The 15,463-nt window shown below is 45.1% G+C and overlaps 1 protein-coding gene across 3 annotated transcripts in view; it reads right to left on the reverse strand.

Annotated features, from left to right (window-relative positions):
• Positions 1 to 15,251, reverse strand: part of RAB34 (RAB34, member RAS oncogene family) — a 39,678-nt gene extending 24,427 nt beyond the window's left edge. The window contains exons 1-2 of one of the 3 annotated variants that reach the window (XM_088459007.1): positions 15,055 to 15,251; positions 9,454 to 9,550 (exon numbers count right to left, since the gene is read on the reverse strand). In XM_088459007.1, coding sequence (XP_088315133.1) covers positions 9,454 to 9,507 — 54 coding nt within the window. In that variant the 5' untranslated portion in view covers positions 9,508 to 9,550; positions 15,055 to 15,251. Of the gene's footprint in view, positions 1 to 9,453; positions 9,551 to 14,213; positions 14,708 to 15,054 lie in introns of those variants that run through there. The other 2 variants (XM_088459009.1, XM_088459008.1) reach the window with 2 other exon arrangements.
• Positions 15,252 to 15,463: the final 212 nt, after the last annotated feature.

Here is a 15,463-nt window from a genome sequence, read left to right on the forward strand (position 1 = left end):
CTGCCAAAAGCTGTCTATGAACAGAAACACATTGGGCCTGATTCAGAGTGGAATGCAATGCCGATGTTCACATACTTGAGTGATTTATTATTACTGCATGTGCGCGATAATCCCTTAAAAATGTTATTGCACATGCATTAAATAAAGGCGTTGTAGTAAATGAAATGTTTTGGAAAAGTGATGGGTGTTCCTGGGCGGTCACTGAAGTGTTTGCGTACACAGGCGCTCAATTCTTCACTCCAGAGGCCATACTCAGACGTAAAAACCTGCACCTTCGATGTTGTGACCGATGGCGGTGTACCAGGGGGTACTACAGCGTCTACAGACCCTCAAAGTGGGCGTCTCAGTCCTTGCACATTCATACACACCAAGGAAGGACTTTGTAGCAGCATTTGCATAGAGTCGCAGACCGGTGACTGTCAAAACATGCAGCTGTGGCTGAGTCTACCTAGAAATCGGACCCATGATCAGAAACATCACAATGGAAGATGGAAATCTAAGTATCTCACATTCTGACAAAGCATACAGACACTTTTTCACATGTGTGTAAATGATAGAATCTGTTCTGGCTGTGCTTTGTCAGTGCTCCAGCCTCCAGGCATATGTTGCATCTTAGTTGCAGCTGAGAAAGTTAACTGTAACTTCCTGTCTGGCACTAGTTATTAGCCAGTTGTGTTGTCTTCCTGATACTACTTGGTTAGTCATGAAGGCCTGAGGCTATATGCAGAACACAGGGACCACCTAGGGTGAGAGCACTGCAGGTTTGTCAGCGAGAGGGTGTCACATTACACACTAGTGGAGACTGGAAAACTCTTACATAGAAGTTAAAGCAGTGTAACAATTCAAAAGACATGCCTACATTTTGTTTTATTATATATTTTCATAGGTCATTTTAGTTTTATTAGTAGCATTTTATCTTGGTTTGTGCTCTATGTAACATGCAGTTATAATATTAGTACATGTGAAAAGTTTGTTCATACAAATTATTTATTTTGAGGGAACATAATGCTCACATACAGCGGAGACAAGCACATTTCACCCTATGCAGACATACATGATACTGACACTGGGTACAAACCTATACAATCACACATTCCATGCGACGGTTCGATCAACAATGCTCCCGTTCAGAAGTGCCGATGTCCCGATACGGGCGTACACACATATACAATCCAATGTGCGACCTTCGATCCCGTGCTGCCGAAATATCGCAAGGAAATTATTATACCAGCGTACACATTTTCCTGATTTCAGGCTGTGCTCACAGCCAAGCCTTGCAGTATAGGTGGTGGGGTAAAGGTTTTAAGGTAAAAGACGTATGCTTGTGTCTACTATCAATTGCAGTACTACACAGCCCAACAAGTTGTAGAACTACACTCTCCAGCAAGCCAATCCTTGCAGTATAGGTGGTGGGGTAAAGGTAAACAAAATTGAGAATATGTACATGAAGAGGAGCGTGGCACACAGAATGCTTCTCCTGAGTGTAATTATGCATGCCCAGAGAGGCAGGCCCAGGTTTGGTGGACATTGTGTCCATTGTGGACTTCAATCACAAAACAGGACTTTAGAGATCCATTTAAGTTAAACATTTATTTTCGCCATCCTTTCCTGCATTATGCCTTTTAGCATGGACTAATTATAATAGACATATCTCATATATTGTATATCACCCCATGCTTTCTGTGCTTAGGCTTTCCTCGCAGGAAACACAACAATTATTGTGTGTGTATCACCTTGACTCAACATCTATATATTTTGATTATTGTATCTATACGTAGGCCCATAAATAAGTGTGATCTAATACGGTGAAGAGATTTTGCCTTCGTAATTGATTTTCATTAAAAGTTAAGTTTTAATTAATTCCTATTTTTCTATTTCTCTTTGTATATACTGTTATAAGAGTGCGCCCAGTTAGACATATTTGTCTTTTTCCTAAGTTTTCGTTCTCCACCCAAACTTTGTCATATGTGTTTTGCACAAATTTGGGGTGCACCACCAACCCAATGTCATCCAGAATTTATTTGATGTGATAGACTATTATGTTGGTATTCTCTAATTCTATTTCATTATAACTAAACAATTTAACATTACATTACTTGTGCGGACTCTCTCCCTTCTTATTTGGTGTACAATCGTAAGAACGGTCGCAAGAACGGTGGAAGGTGCATACACACAGCACTTACGGCACGACCAGGCCCTGTCAAACTGGATGAAAATTCAATTGCACAGAAGATGTGATTCTCCGATTAGACCAGTTTTCATCCAGCAAAACAGAATCGAACGTGTGTACACAGCTCGAAATCGAAAAAACGGGCCGACGATTGTATAGGTGTGTACCCAGCTTTATGCCCGCAAGAAAGGGCTGTTCTCTAATAGGGCCCATACACCTAGACGACCAGCATAAGATACGATTCATATACGATTTCCCTACGACTCCCCGGAGCTCTCTGGCAGTCCCGGCAGTATGTTTGTTGTTTTTCTTTAGCACACGATCTGTCGTAAGATTGATCCTGTGTCTCACAGGCTCATAAGAAAACAGTCATTGAAATGACTTGAAATGCCACACGATGGATAGCATGAACAAAATAAACGGCACGTTCTGCACACAATAAGATGGACCATATGTGCTGTACATCTGATCATGTGATCCGATTCTAGGAGCGCGCATCGGATCTGATCTTACTAAAAAAAGACACGATTTTCACAAGATCCATCTTATGACTCGTCGAAAATCGAACAAGGGGCCGGAAAAGTGTAGGTGTATGGGGGCCTTAACTTAGGCTAAGTACAGTGGGAGGGTGTTTGCATAAGAGCAAATACATACAGAATGGCAACCAGATACATAAACGTCTGAGAAAGCTGCCCAGTGGTCAGGGATAGGTACAGATTCTTCATGGTCTGGAGAACTAACAAACATAATGTGATTGGCTGATTGCAAATATAACAATAATGCTTATAGGTTATTTTTCTTCTTTTGCTTGGGTATATATTATGCTCTCGTGTGCATTTTTTCGCACACGAGGAGAGTTGTTTCTGCTATATTGGACAGGTTTTAGGAGCTTCATTAAAGACTAATAGCGAACATGTCTATTGCAAGCAAAACAAAAAAACATGGTCTTAAATGTATATGACGTATGCCTGGAGCAGACCAGGATATTATGCTGCCGATGACAAACCGTACACATCTTGAAATTGGTACAGCTCAGTATATGGCAGTGGTTCCCAATCTGTGCGTTGGGGCACCTTGGGGTGCCTCGGGACACTTGCAGAGGTGCCTCAAGTTGGTGGTCCAGCACCAAATCAAATTATTTATGGTCAATATAATGTAAATATGTGAACAAGAAGAAGTGCAAACCTGTCCCCACCACATAACTGAACCTAAGGATGACAGGTCAGCACAATTTACCTCACTTTACTATTTTACCATAATTTTTCCTGAATTGCCCTGATGCTCTAGGGCGCCGTGTTTCAAAAAAGTTTGGGAACCACTGGCATACAGGTTAAAATATGCTATTTTTGCATTTTTTTGTGTTATTTATCACCATTTTGTGACCAACTTATACCCCTTTTACACAGACTTAAAATTCCCGGGTTGATACACCTGAACGCACATCAACCCAGGAATTTTGACAGTGTAAATGGATCAACCCGAGTCCAGTGACACCTACCTCAGTAAAGCTTGGAGGATCCCAGTTTGTTGCTCAATTCTGGACATCATTTTGTATATATGTCATTCATATCCACATTACCACGGTATGCAGTCGGGAAGCCGGCGGACCTAATCCCGACAGCCGGCTTCCCGACTGCTTTATCCCAGAGAGGGTTAAATGACAGGCGTCTAAATCTAGACGCCTGTCATTTTACAGACGCCGGGAGACCGGCATCCCAATTGAAGCGATGCCGGGCGCCGAGCACGGACAGCCGCAGGGGGGGAAATTAGGTTTAGGGCTCCCGGGGGGGACTTTTGGTTAGGCACTCCCCCCCCCTGGAGGTTACGGTTAGGCTAGGGGGAGGGAGGGTTAGGGCTAGGCTCCCTGCCGGGGGAATTAGGTTTAGGCGGCGGGGAAGGGGGGTTAGGTTTAGGCAATTAGTGGGGGGATTAGGGTTAGGCACTGGTGGGAAGGTTAGAGTTAGGCACCCCTAAGGAGGGTTAGGGTTAGGGGAGGGAATTAGGTTAGTGAATACTTACCTTAGGGACGATCGGGATTTTCACCCATGTCGGGCAGCCACTGTCGGGATTCCAACCGCCTGACAGGCGTCCGGCGGAAAATCATACCGCTTCCATATCCACAGATGGTGCTAATTATTTCATTTGTGATACTGAGAAGAACATGCAGCACTAGAACCTTCTATTATATTACTATTTCTATTGTGGTCATGGCGTGGGCTGGGGAAGGGGGTTTCCAGGAAGCCAGAAACCCCCCCTGCGTTTGCCTATGAGATTATGGTCTTCATGTGTCAGATGAATGACTGTAAACCATTGTATATGTGTGTAAAAATCAACAAGACCTAACAAGTTAGTAATGTAAGCTCATACAATGTCTGCAGAGAAATAGATCAACTTAGTAGAGAATAAACAAAGGCATATTTATGGAAGACAGCTGGGGGAAGAGAGGATGAAAAGAAAAGAAAAATTGGGGAATAAAGAGTCCAGACTTTAGCAAAGTGATTTGAGGTATCGTGTATGATCGAAGATATGCATTCCATCCTATAGGTGGTCCAGACAGAATATAATGGAAACCCTGCACACTGGATTGAGCCTATTGTTTCGGGGTGTGCTGCTGAAAGTATAGGTCGCCCTGACCTAGCAGTCTATAAGAAAAGGAATCTACCCACGCTCAACCCATATATTTCTATGTGTAGTGTGGAAATAACGGTAGTTATACAGATATGGGCTTTTAATGGTTTTTATTAGTGTTGATTCACGACAGCATACACTTATTTCAGTGTTCTATTGTTAATAAAGTATACAATGTGTTCTCATGTATACATGTCTACACAAAGCAAATGTGTAGGTTAATACAGTTGGATGATAGCACTTGTATAAACAGGTCTGTTGCAGACCTGTCAGCTGGAAATGTTCCACACTTGTGCTTAATTAGATACAAATTGTTCACTTGACAGGATACCGTTACTTCTGTATCAGTGTACAATATGGGAATCACAGTCAATAGGATGTAAGTTCACTGAGGGATACCAATACGATATTAGTCACTTAGAGAACCTAATTTCTCTTGTGGAGAGCACGCGTTGCCTCTGCATTGTGGTGCACCTCTTCGTTCTGGACTTATCCTCTGTGCCCAAGTTTTTGGTGGCGTTGATCTGGGAGAAACTACCAGTATCAGCACGGTGTTGTACCTTAAGTGCCCTAGGAGGCTGCCTTCTCCAAACAGGACGCTGCCAATGGTAAACCTGTGCTGATTCACTGCAGGCGACTGTCACTGGTGGTCCCTGGCTCTTGAGTGGCTCTCTGCAACGGTCCCAGCAGAGGACGCGCTGTGGGTCACATACCTCCGGCCCGAGTGCACCCATAGGTGGACCAGATAGCATTTATGGTTGTAACCAGTGAGGGAGGTGCAGTCAGTTTCCAATTAGCTGCTATCAGACATTTAGCTGTGTTCAGAACATGTTTGATCAATTTTTGTTGGGAACGTGTGGTATTCGGGATGGGGCGAGAAAGTAGAGTATATAAAGGAGTGTTTGGGATTTGAATACCAACTATATCTCCAATCAACTTGTGGATTTCTAACCAATATATTTCAACATGAGGACACAATCCCCAGATATGCAGCAGGGTTCCTTGGTGTCCACATAATCCCCAACAGAGTTCAGAAGAAGTGGGATATATTGAATGCAAACAAGTGGGAACTAAGGGCTCGATTCAGACCCGCTCGCTAAATGTGTTCGCACACAGCAAAAGTATACAAATCCGTGATCGCACGGCAAGGCATCAGCACGCCCACTATGTCCTGGCGAGCGATCGCGGAGTGTATGCAGACGCCCACCAGCCTGTCTTAAGACGCCCACTTATGCACGTCATCTACAGGATGTGTAAGCAACCATCGGTAACATCGAGTACCATCGGAAGCTAACGCAGCACTTGTGGTTGACCATACCCTACCGCAGTGCTTCAGTGTGTAAAACAACCATGTCACGTGTACTATGATGTTGCGTCTTAATTATGCGTGCCTTTTAAATAGTGTTAGGATGCTCAGGCACGCCTGCGTTCGCAAAACCACTCCCCTGTTTCCATCGACCATCCCATCACTACCCACAAACGGCTTCTCCTGTCACTCATTCTAACGAGGTGGCTATGCGTGAGCGAACTCTTCCCGATTGCATGGACTAGTTCACGCACGTGCACTGCATACGCATGCTCAGATTGCAAACATCGGCAGGCTGCATGCGAACGCAGCCTAGCGAGCAGTTCTGAATCGGGCCCTAAGTACCATCGATAATGTAGTTTGAAGGAGTTTTCTTTATTTCCTACCAAGATTGAACTTTTAGAAATTACAGTTCTAATAGCGAACCACTCCTCGGGGGTCAGAGTCTCACCTACCTCACATTCCCAAGCCACTTCGTGGGCTTCCTTCTGAGGTTGGTTATGGGAGAGCATTATTTGGTATATAATGGAGATAAGACCCTAGTTGAATGGTGATGTTGACAGAGTGACTCTATGGGCGTCTTATTAGTAATTGAGGATGATTTTTTAAGAATATGATAGAAGTGATGGATTTGAAGGAATTGAGGGAGAGAAAACTGAGATTGAATTCCCAATTCTGGAAAAGTACGGAGGGGAGCAACATTTAAAGGGAAAAGGATATTAGAATGAGTCCAGTGGTGAAATGAGCGATGGTTCTTATCGGGAGGAAATGCTGGATTGTTCCATAATGTGGTTAGAAGCGGGTGGGAGGGGGCGGAGATGGAAGATTCGAGTGCAGAGGTCCCATATAGAGAGTGTAAAGCGTATGGTAGGCAGGATTGAAACAGTAGATGGGTGATTATGGGATGAACACCAAAGGAGACTGTAGGGAGAATATATCAAAAGAGCAGTGGCGGATTCTGCCTAGGGGCTGCGAGGCTGCAGTCCCCCCAGTAAAATCCACCACCTCAGTGTAGTCACTGCAGTCCGTGACTGCACTGGCTACACACTATGCGACTCGAGGTGGCGTCCTATTGGAAACGCTACCTGCCAGTCACATACACATCAGGCAGCCCCAGGGGGAGGTGTCTCCTCCCCCTGGGACTGCCAGTCTGGGCTGCTATTAGCTTCCAGGATGAAGCTGCTACTCTGCCTTTCCGCCAGCCTTAACCGGCTCCTAGGGGATGCAGACGATGCAGCCCTTTGGATGCCGGTGGCATGCACATTTGCGGCTTCCTGCCGCTAGTGCGCATGTGCCGGTCCCGGGCGCCTGACAGATTGATTGCACAGGCGCCAGGGACCTGGCCAGGAGGAGCCGGAGCAGGTGACTGGGGTGAGTAATTGCACTCTGCCTCCCGTTTTCAGCGGCGACAGCCCCCCTCATCTAAGAGGATAGGAGCCACCGCTGCAAAAGAGCATTAGCTTCATTTGTCGTCCATATTCTTTGGTTAGGAGGAGCGTGCCACAGAATACATGGTGTTAGCTGGGTGGCACGGTAGTACTTAATAAGGTACGGGACTCGTAAACGCATTTTAACCCTAGGTCGTTTGCCTGCCCAGATAAAATGTGAGATCTCTATTTGAAGATTTTTCAGAATTTTGTTAGAGATGTGAATCAGGAGTGTCTGCCACAGATATAGTAATCGGGGTAATACAGTCATCTTGACTGAAGCCATACTTCCTATCCAAGAAGGAATAGCTGTTCCAGGCACATATATCAGATTTAATTGAGGAAAATAATGTCGGGGAGTTGGCTGCATAGAGGTTGGAATATGATTTGGTGAGATAGACTCCCAGGTATTTGAGCTTATCGGTCTGCCATCTAAAGGAGAAAGCGGACTGCAATAGACGAAGTTCAGCGGGAGGATCCTGGAGATCTAAAATTTCCGTTTTATCCAAACTGATTTTATAATTAGAGAACTAACTATAAGTGGCGATATTGGGAAATAAATTTGGAAGGGAAGAATGGGGGTCAGTCAAAGTCAAGAATACGTCGTCTGCATATAAAGTGATCTTATGCTCCAAATCACCAACAGAAATACCCGAAATATTACTGTAAAGTCTAATCTTGTCGTCTAGGGGTTCCATCACAACGCGAATAATAGTGGGGAAAAGGGGCGCCCCTGGCGGCTACCATTTCGAATGGGGAAGGAGTTAGAAGAAAGGCCATTGACTAGGATGGAGGTTGCACGATTACGATAGAGCGAGGTTATGCCGTTGTAGAATGCTCCTTTATATCCCATATTGATAAGAGTTTGCTGAATGAATGGCCATGCCACTCTATCGAAATCCTTTCCATGTCGAGAGCCACCACAAGGGCCGGTGTGGATCTGACTTGTGCGAGGTGAATAAGACTGATAAGTCGCCTCATATTATCAGAAGCCTGTCTATTCAGAATGAAGCCAACTCGGTCTGGGTGTACAGCAGCTCAGGTGTTTGATGTTTTTGATTATATTATCTTAAGAGAAAGCTTTTTTCTCTAAATACCTGCAACTAATTGTAATTTCATTTTAAAATAGCGTTTGTGTATTTCAATATTAATTTTGTAGTGGAATATCTGGTGTTTTTGCACCTTAAGGCACTTTGTGATTCATATCTTCTATTAGCACAATATTTTAAAAGGCAAAACCATGTTGCCACTTGAAATCCTGCAGAGAAATCGTGAATACCAGCACTTTTACAAAGGTGGAAACTATTACATTTGGCACATTATCTGTATATGAATATATTGTCACTCATGACCTGACTTTATGCAGGCCCAGTTTATAAAGGAGCTCGCTCAATTGTGTTTGCCTGGATCAATACAGAACTTAATTGATAAAAAAAGACATCTTCTCTACAGAGAATAAATGTCATTATTTCCGGACCTTGATGCAAAAATACTACGTATATACATCATTATCATTTGGTATCACAGCACCAGTTGTTTTAATGCGCCAGTGGTGACGCTGAGTGCCAGCCACTGACATAGAGAAGAAGCAGTTGACGTTTTTTTTACCTATGAAACTGACAACAGGTGCTCCTCCATATTTGTGATTGGCTGGGAGTGTGATGCTAGGTTATGATGTCACAGCCCAGCACTACATTTTCAGTCTGTGGAGCAAATTATTCTGCCTCCACCTCTCTATTAATGAGGTAAGAAGCAGAGGGTTGAAGCATATGAGAAGGAGGAGGACTGGGGCATCCACAGAGATTACGCCAGCTTTTTCATATGGGGTGAATGAGTTATAACAATAACATTAAAGTAATAATACTGTATTGTTAAAACTGGACATGTACAATATGTTATGTGAAAATAAATAATTTCCTTACCTGGGGCAATTCTGCCACAATCCGGTCTCTCCGCACTGGGGGAAGGACGCTCATGATTAACAGCTCTCAAGAATCTACACTATGTGGTTAAAGCTTCCTATTATAAGAAAAATAAATAATTATATTAAGATTAGCTATAAATAACAGTGATTGAATATAGTGAATGGTTAAAGCAGCAATCCCACTGTCATGATGATGGTATAAGAAAATAATATATATACTAACACAGATACGATTGCATGTGTGTAAGTATACCAAGGGTTTATGTATGATACATCTGTTTTATAGATCTGGTTATACTCATTCAGCTGGAATGTTTATGCATAAAGACTGAGAGTCACAGACCAATTAGACAGACATGGTTTATTGTACAGCCCACAGATGCAGTAAGAATTGGGATTGCTGTTATTCTCAGTGCAAGTGCATTATTTATTTTATAGGAAATCAAATACCCTGTACAACAAAACAATAGCTTTCATAAAGTATATATGAGAAGACTCCTATACATACTCATTGCAATGAGCTATATGACATATATCATCAATAGATGATAACCCCATCTGTAAGCATGGAAATAGCTTAGCTGCTGCAAGAATTTCATAATAATGGAGTGAATGTATTATAGTAGCAGGCATCGCGCAGCTATAACTCTTCCTGCTCCGCCTCTTTACCAAGGCGAAGCAGGAAGCAGCACCGACAAGATGTATGAACATCTCATCTGCCGGAGTGGGTGAGTGAATACTCCCACCTCCAGCGATCGATGCCTGAGCACACAGCGTATCAGCCTAGTGCTGATGTGCTGTGTCTCACCTCCCGGACGGCTCCACTGGGCATGCGCAGGATCTCGCAAGCATCACAGAGCCATCTGCCGCCGCAGCGATAGTGCTGTCCCTGCTGTGGTGATAGGGCAATGACAGCTGCAGCTGTCGATATCAATAGTCATCAGTGTCACTGACTGTTCATACATTGCCCTGCAAATCGGCGCTGCTATCTTGCATAGCACCCCTGTCATTTAACACCGGACCCCTCAATAATACATGGGGAAGAAGTGATTTCAGTGCACATAACATGCGCTGATACCACTTCTTCCCCATATAGCCGGATAATACATCTCCCCCATTGTTTCATATGCTCACCACTGTCCCTGCGAGTTACATCCCTGGGGTTTCAGAGGGGTCTTTCACATTTGTGAAAGACTCCCTGAGAATCTGACACTGCACATGTGCACAGTGTCAGATGTGGGAGCCACATGGAGGCTGTGGGAGAGTGATCATAAGATCCCTCTCCTGCGACTCGAGTATGCCTCCATAGGTATAAAGCAGTCAGACTGCATTCCGCATTGATAATAATGGGGACTGCGCTCTGCAGCAGTAGTTAGCCTTTTGCAGGAGATTTCTGTGAATTCTCCTGCATTAGGCTATTATATAGCCAGGATACATAAAATTATTCAGAAACTGCAGTTTCTGCATAAATTTATGAAAAACCGGCTTGATAAATAGGCCTGTAAGGGGGAATTTAATTAGCTGCGGTAATTTACCGTGGGCTAATTCATCACCCGGGGCTATTCAATTAGCCTCAAAGTGAGGCCGCCTGCATCACTTATCAGGGATATTTTTCACCACTGCACAGGCAGTGATACCACAACACCCCCCCCCCCATGACTACTAAATGGTTAATGGGTGCCATGACCCTGTTAACGCACAAATCTGTGAATTTTTCACTGATTCTGTGTTTAACGCCAGTTAACACGTCAATTTAATGGGCGTTAACAAAGGTATCGGGTGAAAAAGGGAGCCTGATTGAATAGCCTCAGGTGATAAAAGCCCGAGGTTACCTCCCTTTTTCACCCCCGTTAAGTTGTTAGGGCTAATTGAAGAGAGTCCTAAGTTTCATTTGGGGGCATATTTATCAATTATCGGGTTTCATACACAATAATTGTAATTTATTATCGCTGCTATTTGCAGCAATAATAAGTTACATACTTCCCAAATGTATTAAAAGGCACACACAGGGATTCTATAAAGGAATCCTTCCCTGTGATGAGTTCGGAGTGAAGTGACCGCATCAGTGGTCTCTTCACTCCTCTATCGGGACTCCAGCGCTTGTACGGTCTACTGACCACGCATAGGTAACACCCATTACCAGAGAGGAAGCCTCTCCCAGTAATTTTTGCAAAATGTAGCCCATAGGCTACTAATGCCATCTTCAGGTGACATTAGCTTCGGGGGCCAAACCACGGAATGCGAAGTAAATCTGACAGTTTTGCAGCCCCCATAAAAACCTATGTTTTTTTTTTTACAGCATCTCAGTGGCTGCTGTTGGAAATGGATAGGCCGCGGCAGATATGGAGACATTTGGGGGATGCTTAATATTTGCGGGTATCTCCCAAAAACAGGTGTTTCGGACAGGGCCTGCAACAGAAATCTTGAGGCCTGGCACATTTCTTGTTTTAGGCCACCTATCCCCTCCTTGTAGGTACATATAGGTTGGTCACTGGCTCACCCCCCATGCCTCTCTAGCCTCATCCTCAACTGAGTCTCTCAGACTCATCCCCAACTGTGTCGCACCAGCCTCATCCTCCCCTTATCATCCCCCTGTATCTCTCCTTCTCCAGCCATTCACTCATCTCCTGTGTCTCTCAGCATCATTATCTCCACTCCTGTGTCCAGGGGCGTATTAAGAGAGGAGGGGACCCGTGTTCATTCCCCATCAGGGGCCCCTCCTCTATCTCCGGTGGCCGGCAGCACACTAACGAAGCAGGAGACTCTTGCACAAGTCTACTGCACATGTGCAGGTCACCAGGAAAATGGTACGGCAGCCATTTTCCCAGCAACTTCCCTACTGCGCATACGCAAAACACCAGAAAAATGGCCACAGCGGCCATTTTACATGGGTTTTATGTAGCGCTGCTACAGCCGACACAGGACTTCAGAGAGGTAAGTATAAATAATATTGGTGTAGGCTGTGCGGTGTGGGCCCCCCTGGACCCAGGGGCCCATGTGCACCGCACACCCTGCACCTATTATAGATATGCCCCTGCCTGTGTTTCTCAGCTTAATTCCCCACCATCTCTCAGCTTCATACCCCCCCTCTGTGTCTTTCAGCCTCACCCAGCCCTTGTGTCTCAGCCTCACCAACAGCCTGTGTATCTCAGCCTCACCCCACCCCTTGTGTCTCGCAGCCTTACCCCATCCCCATCTCACACCCTCATCCAAGCCCCTGTGTCTTCAGCTGCATTCCCCTCCTACCACTGTATCCCCAGCCACCCCAACCACTGCCTGAACCCTGTATCTCCAGCCCAGCCAACACTTACCTGCTGTTCCTTCCTCTTCCCTGGCGGTACGGACCTGCTCCTCTATGATCCAGCAGCGCAACGTAGTGATGTCATGCGCGCTGCGCTGGGTTGCTGCAGGCCTCCCTTCCTTTTCCTGTGGCTGTAATACAGCAGCGGCTGAGGCAAGGAGGACACATTGATTGGGTTCCCGAGATTCCTGAGGGGCCAAGGCCTCTTGGAGTTTCTGGACCCTGTACAAGTGTCCCCCTTCTATCCCCAGGCCTGGTTTCGGGGTATATCCCGCAAATATTACTTGATAAATATGTACTGTAACTTTCTCCTAACTGGCCTCCCAGTCTCTCACCTCTCTCCACTACAATCGGTTCTCAATGCTGCTGCTCGGCTCATCTTCCTCTCCAGACGTTCTACATTTGCTTCCCCTCTCCTTCAAGCCCTACACTGGCTCCCCTTCCCCTTCAGATGCCAATTCAAGGTTCTTACATTCGCCTACAAAGCCCTCACCAAATCCTCTCCCGCATACATTTCTGACCTTCTCTCCCTTCACACTCCCGCCCCTCCACTTCGCTCAACTAACGCATGCCGCCTCTCTTGCCAACTGATTACTTCCTCCCACTCCCGCATCCGAGATTTTGCCCGTGCTGCTCCCTACCTTTGGAATGCTCTCCCTCTCCCTATCAGACTCTCCACCTCTCTACAAATCTTCAAACGGGCTCTCAAGACCCACTACTTCATCAAGGCCTTTCAGCACTCATCCTAACCCACCTCATGCTCTTTCCTTCCTATCTTCCCCTTCTGTGTCACGCCTGTCTGTCTGCCCCTCCCCTTAGAATGTAAGCTCTCACGAGCAGGGACCTCTTCCCTCATGTGCTTCTCTTTACATTTTCTTCTACTCTCTACTCCCCATTAGGGCACCTAACACGGGACTGCCAACTCCCGGCAGCTTATTGTGAGTGCTTTAATCACTATTTCAGCAATGTATATAAGTTGTGTCCTTGTCCTGCACTGTAATGTACTGTAAGTTACTTGTTTCTTGTTTACCTATTAGTTCTATGTACTATGTAAGGCGCTGCGGAACACTTGTGGCACGATATAAATAAAGGATAATAATAATAATAATAATAATATTTTGCTTCATTCACCGAAATAATGTGACCCAGACAACCTATGTCACAAACACAACTATCAGCTTGAAAGAGAGAGAGAGAGAGAGAGAGAGAGAGAGAGAGAGAGAGAGAGAGAGAGAGAGAGAGAGAGAGAGAGAGAGAGAGAGAATACATGTATAATACTTGTAGGTTTACCATACAGTGAAGCGTATTCCAACGATAAGACAGTGGGAATAAATCTGAAAACTATATACTATCCTTACTGTCACCTTTAAATCCTCAAAATAATTTCATTTTACAAGTGTGAAGTAAGGGCATGAGCCATGAAATAGTTTCCAACACTTACAAAAAAAGCATCTTACCTCACTCATAAAACATCTCCCAAAAAGAGTTTACATAAACTCCACAAGTGTGCAAGAGAACCACTGCTGGATCCTCCTATAACAATGCTGTACAAAGCCTGGCTGGGGTGAAGTGTGCGGAATTGTGGTAGTAACATGAGAGCAGGAAATTCCAAGAGATTTCAACCGCATCTAACAGGCAGCAGCCCCACTATAACAGAGACAGCAGCCCGGCACATATAACAGAGACAGCAGCCCGGCACATATAACAGAGACAGCAGCCCGGCACATATAATATAACAGAGACAGCAGCTCCACTATAACAGCGACAGCAGCCCCACTATAACAGCGACAGCAGCCCCACTATAACAGCGACAGCAGCCCGGCACATATAACAGAGACAGCAGCTCCACTATAACAGAGACAGCAGCCCGGCACATATAACAGAGACAGCAGCCCGGCACATATAAAATAACAGAGACAGCAGCTCCGGCACATATAATATAACAGAGACAGCAGCTCCGGCACATATAATATAACAGAGACAGCAGCCCAGCACACTGTGTGCGAGATCGGAAAGCTGCATGACAACAGCTTGCAACAACACACACAGCACCACGACTACACCACACGTTTCCACAGTGATGGTAATGCAGCGTTACACACACAGTCACACACTACTGTATTAGCGCTGGAGTTACTGCTTTTAGTACAATTGTTATTTCTGCCTGTAAGACGGCAATCATTACACTATTTGTGATATATATATCCTGTATACATTACACACACACACACAAGCTTATTGCAGACACCATCTGCCCTGCTAAGCAACAGTAGACAACAGATCTGCGATTCAGCTTACCTGGCATAGAACAGCACCCACTGTACTGTACACAGTCACGCTGATTCCACTCAGCCCAGGGTGCAGTGAGGGAGATGGAGGAGTCGGCCCAGCTGCTACATCTGCTTCTTGTTACTGTGACTTCAATCTCTAAGTCGCCTGGTTATTATTCTCCTGATTCCCACCCCCAGTTGCTGAATGTTCCTTTGCTGAAATGTAATGGGGGATGATAGCAGTGACTAAGCTCCCATGATATGTACAGGGTGAGGAAGTTCCTGTGCACCCCATGCTGAGACAGTCACAGAGAAGAATCCACATGGATGGGGAATTAGCATTAATGTAACTACTTCCCCCTCCTTATTTACCACCTCATCACTAGACATGCTACATCCTTTCACACTGGCCTATAACACCCAAGCAAGAGAGAGAG

Source organism: Taudactylus pleione, unplaced genomic scaffold (genome assembly GCF_031769625.1).
Source record: "Taudactylus pleione unplaced genomic scaffold, aTauple2 ptg000886l, whole genome shotgun sequence".
Taxonomy (NCBI): domain Eukaryota; kingdom Metazoa; phylum Chordata; class Amphibia; order Anura; family Myobatrachidae; genus Taudactylus; species Taudactylus pleione.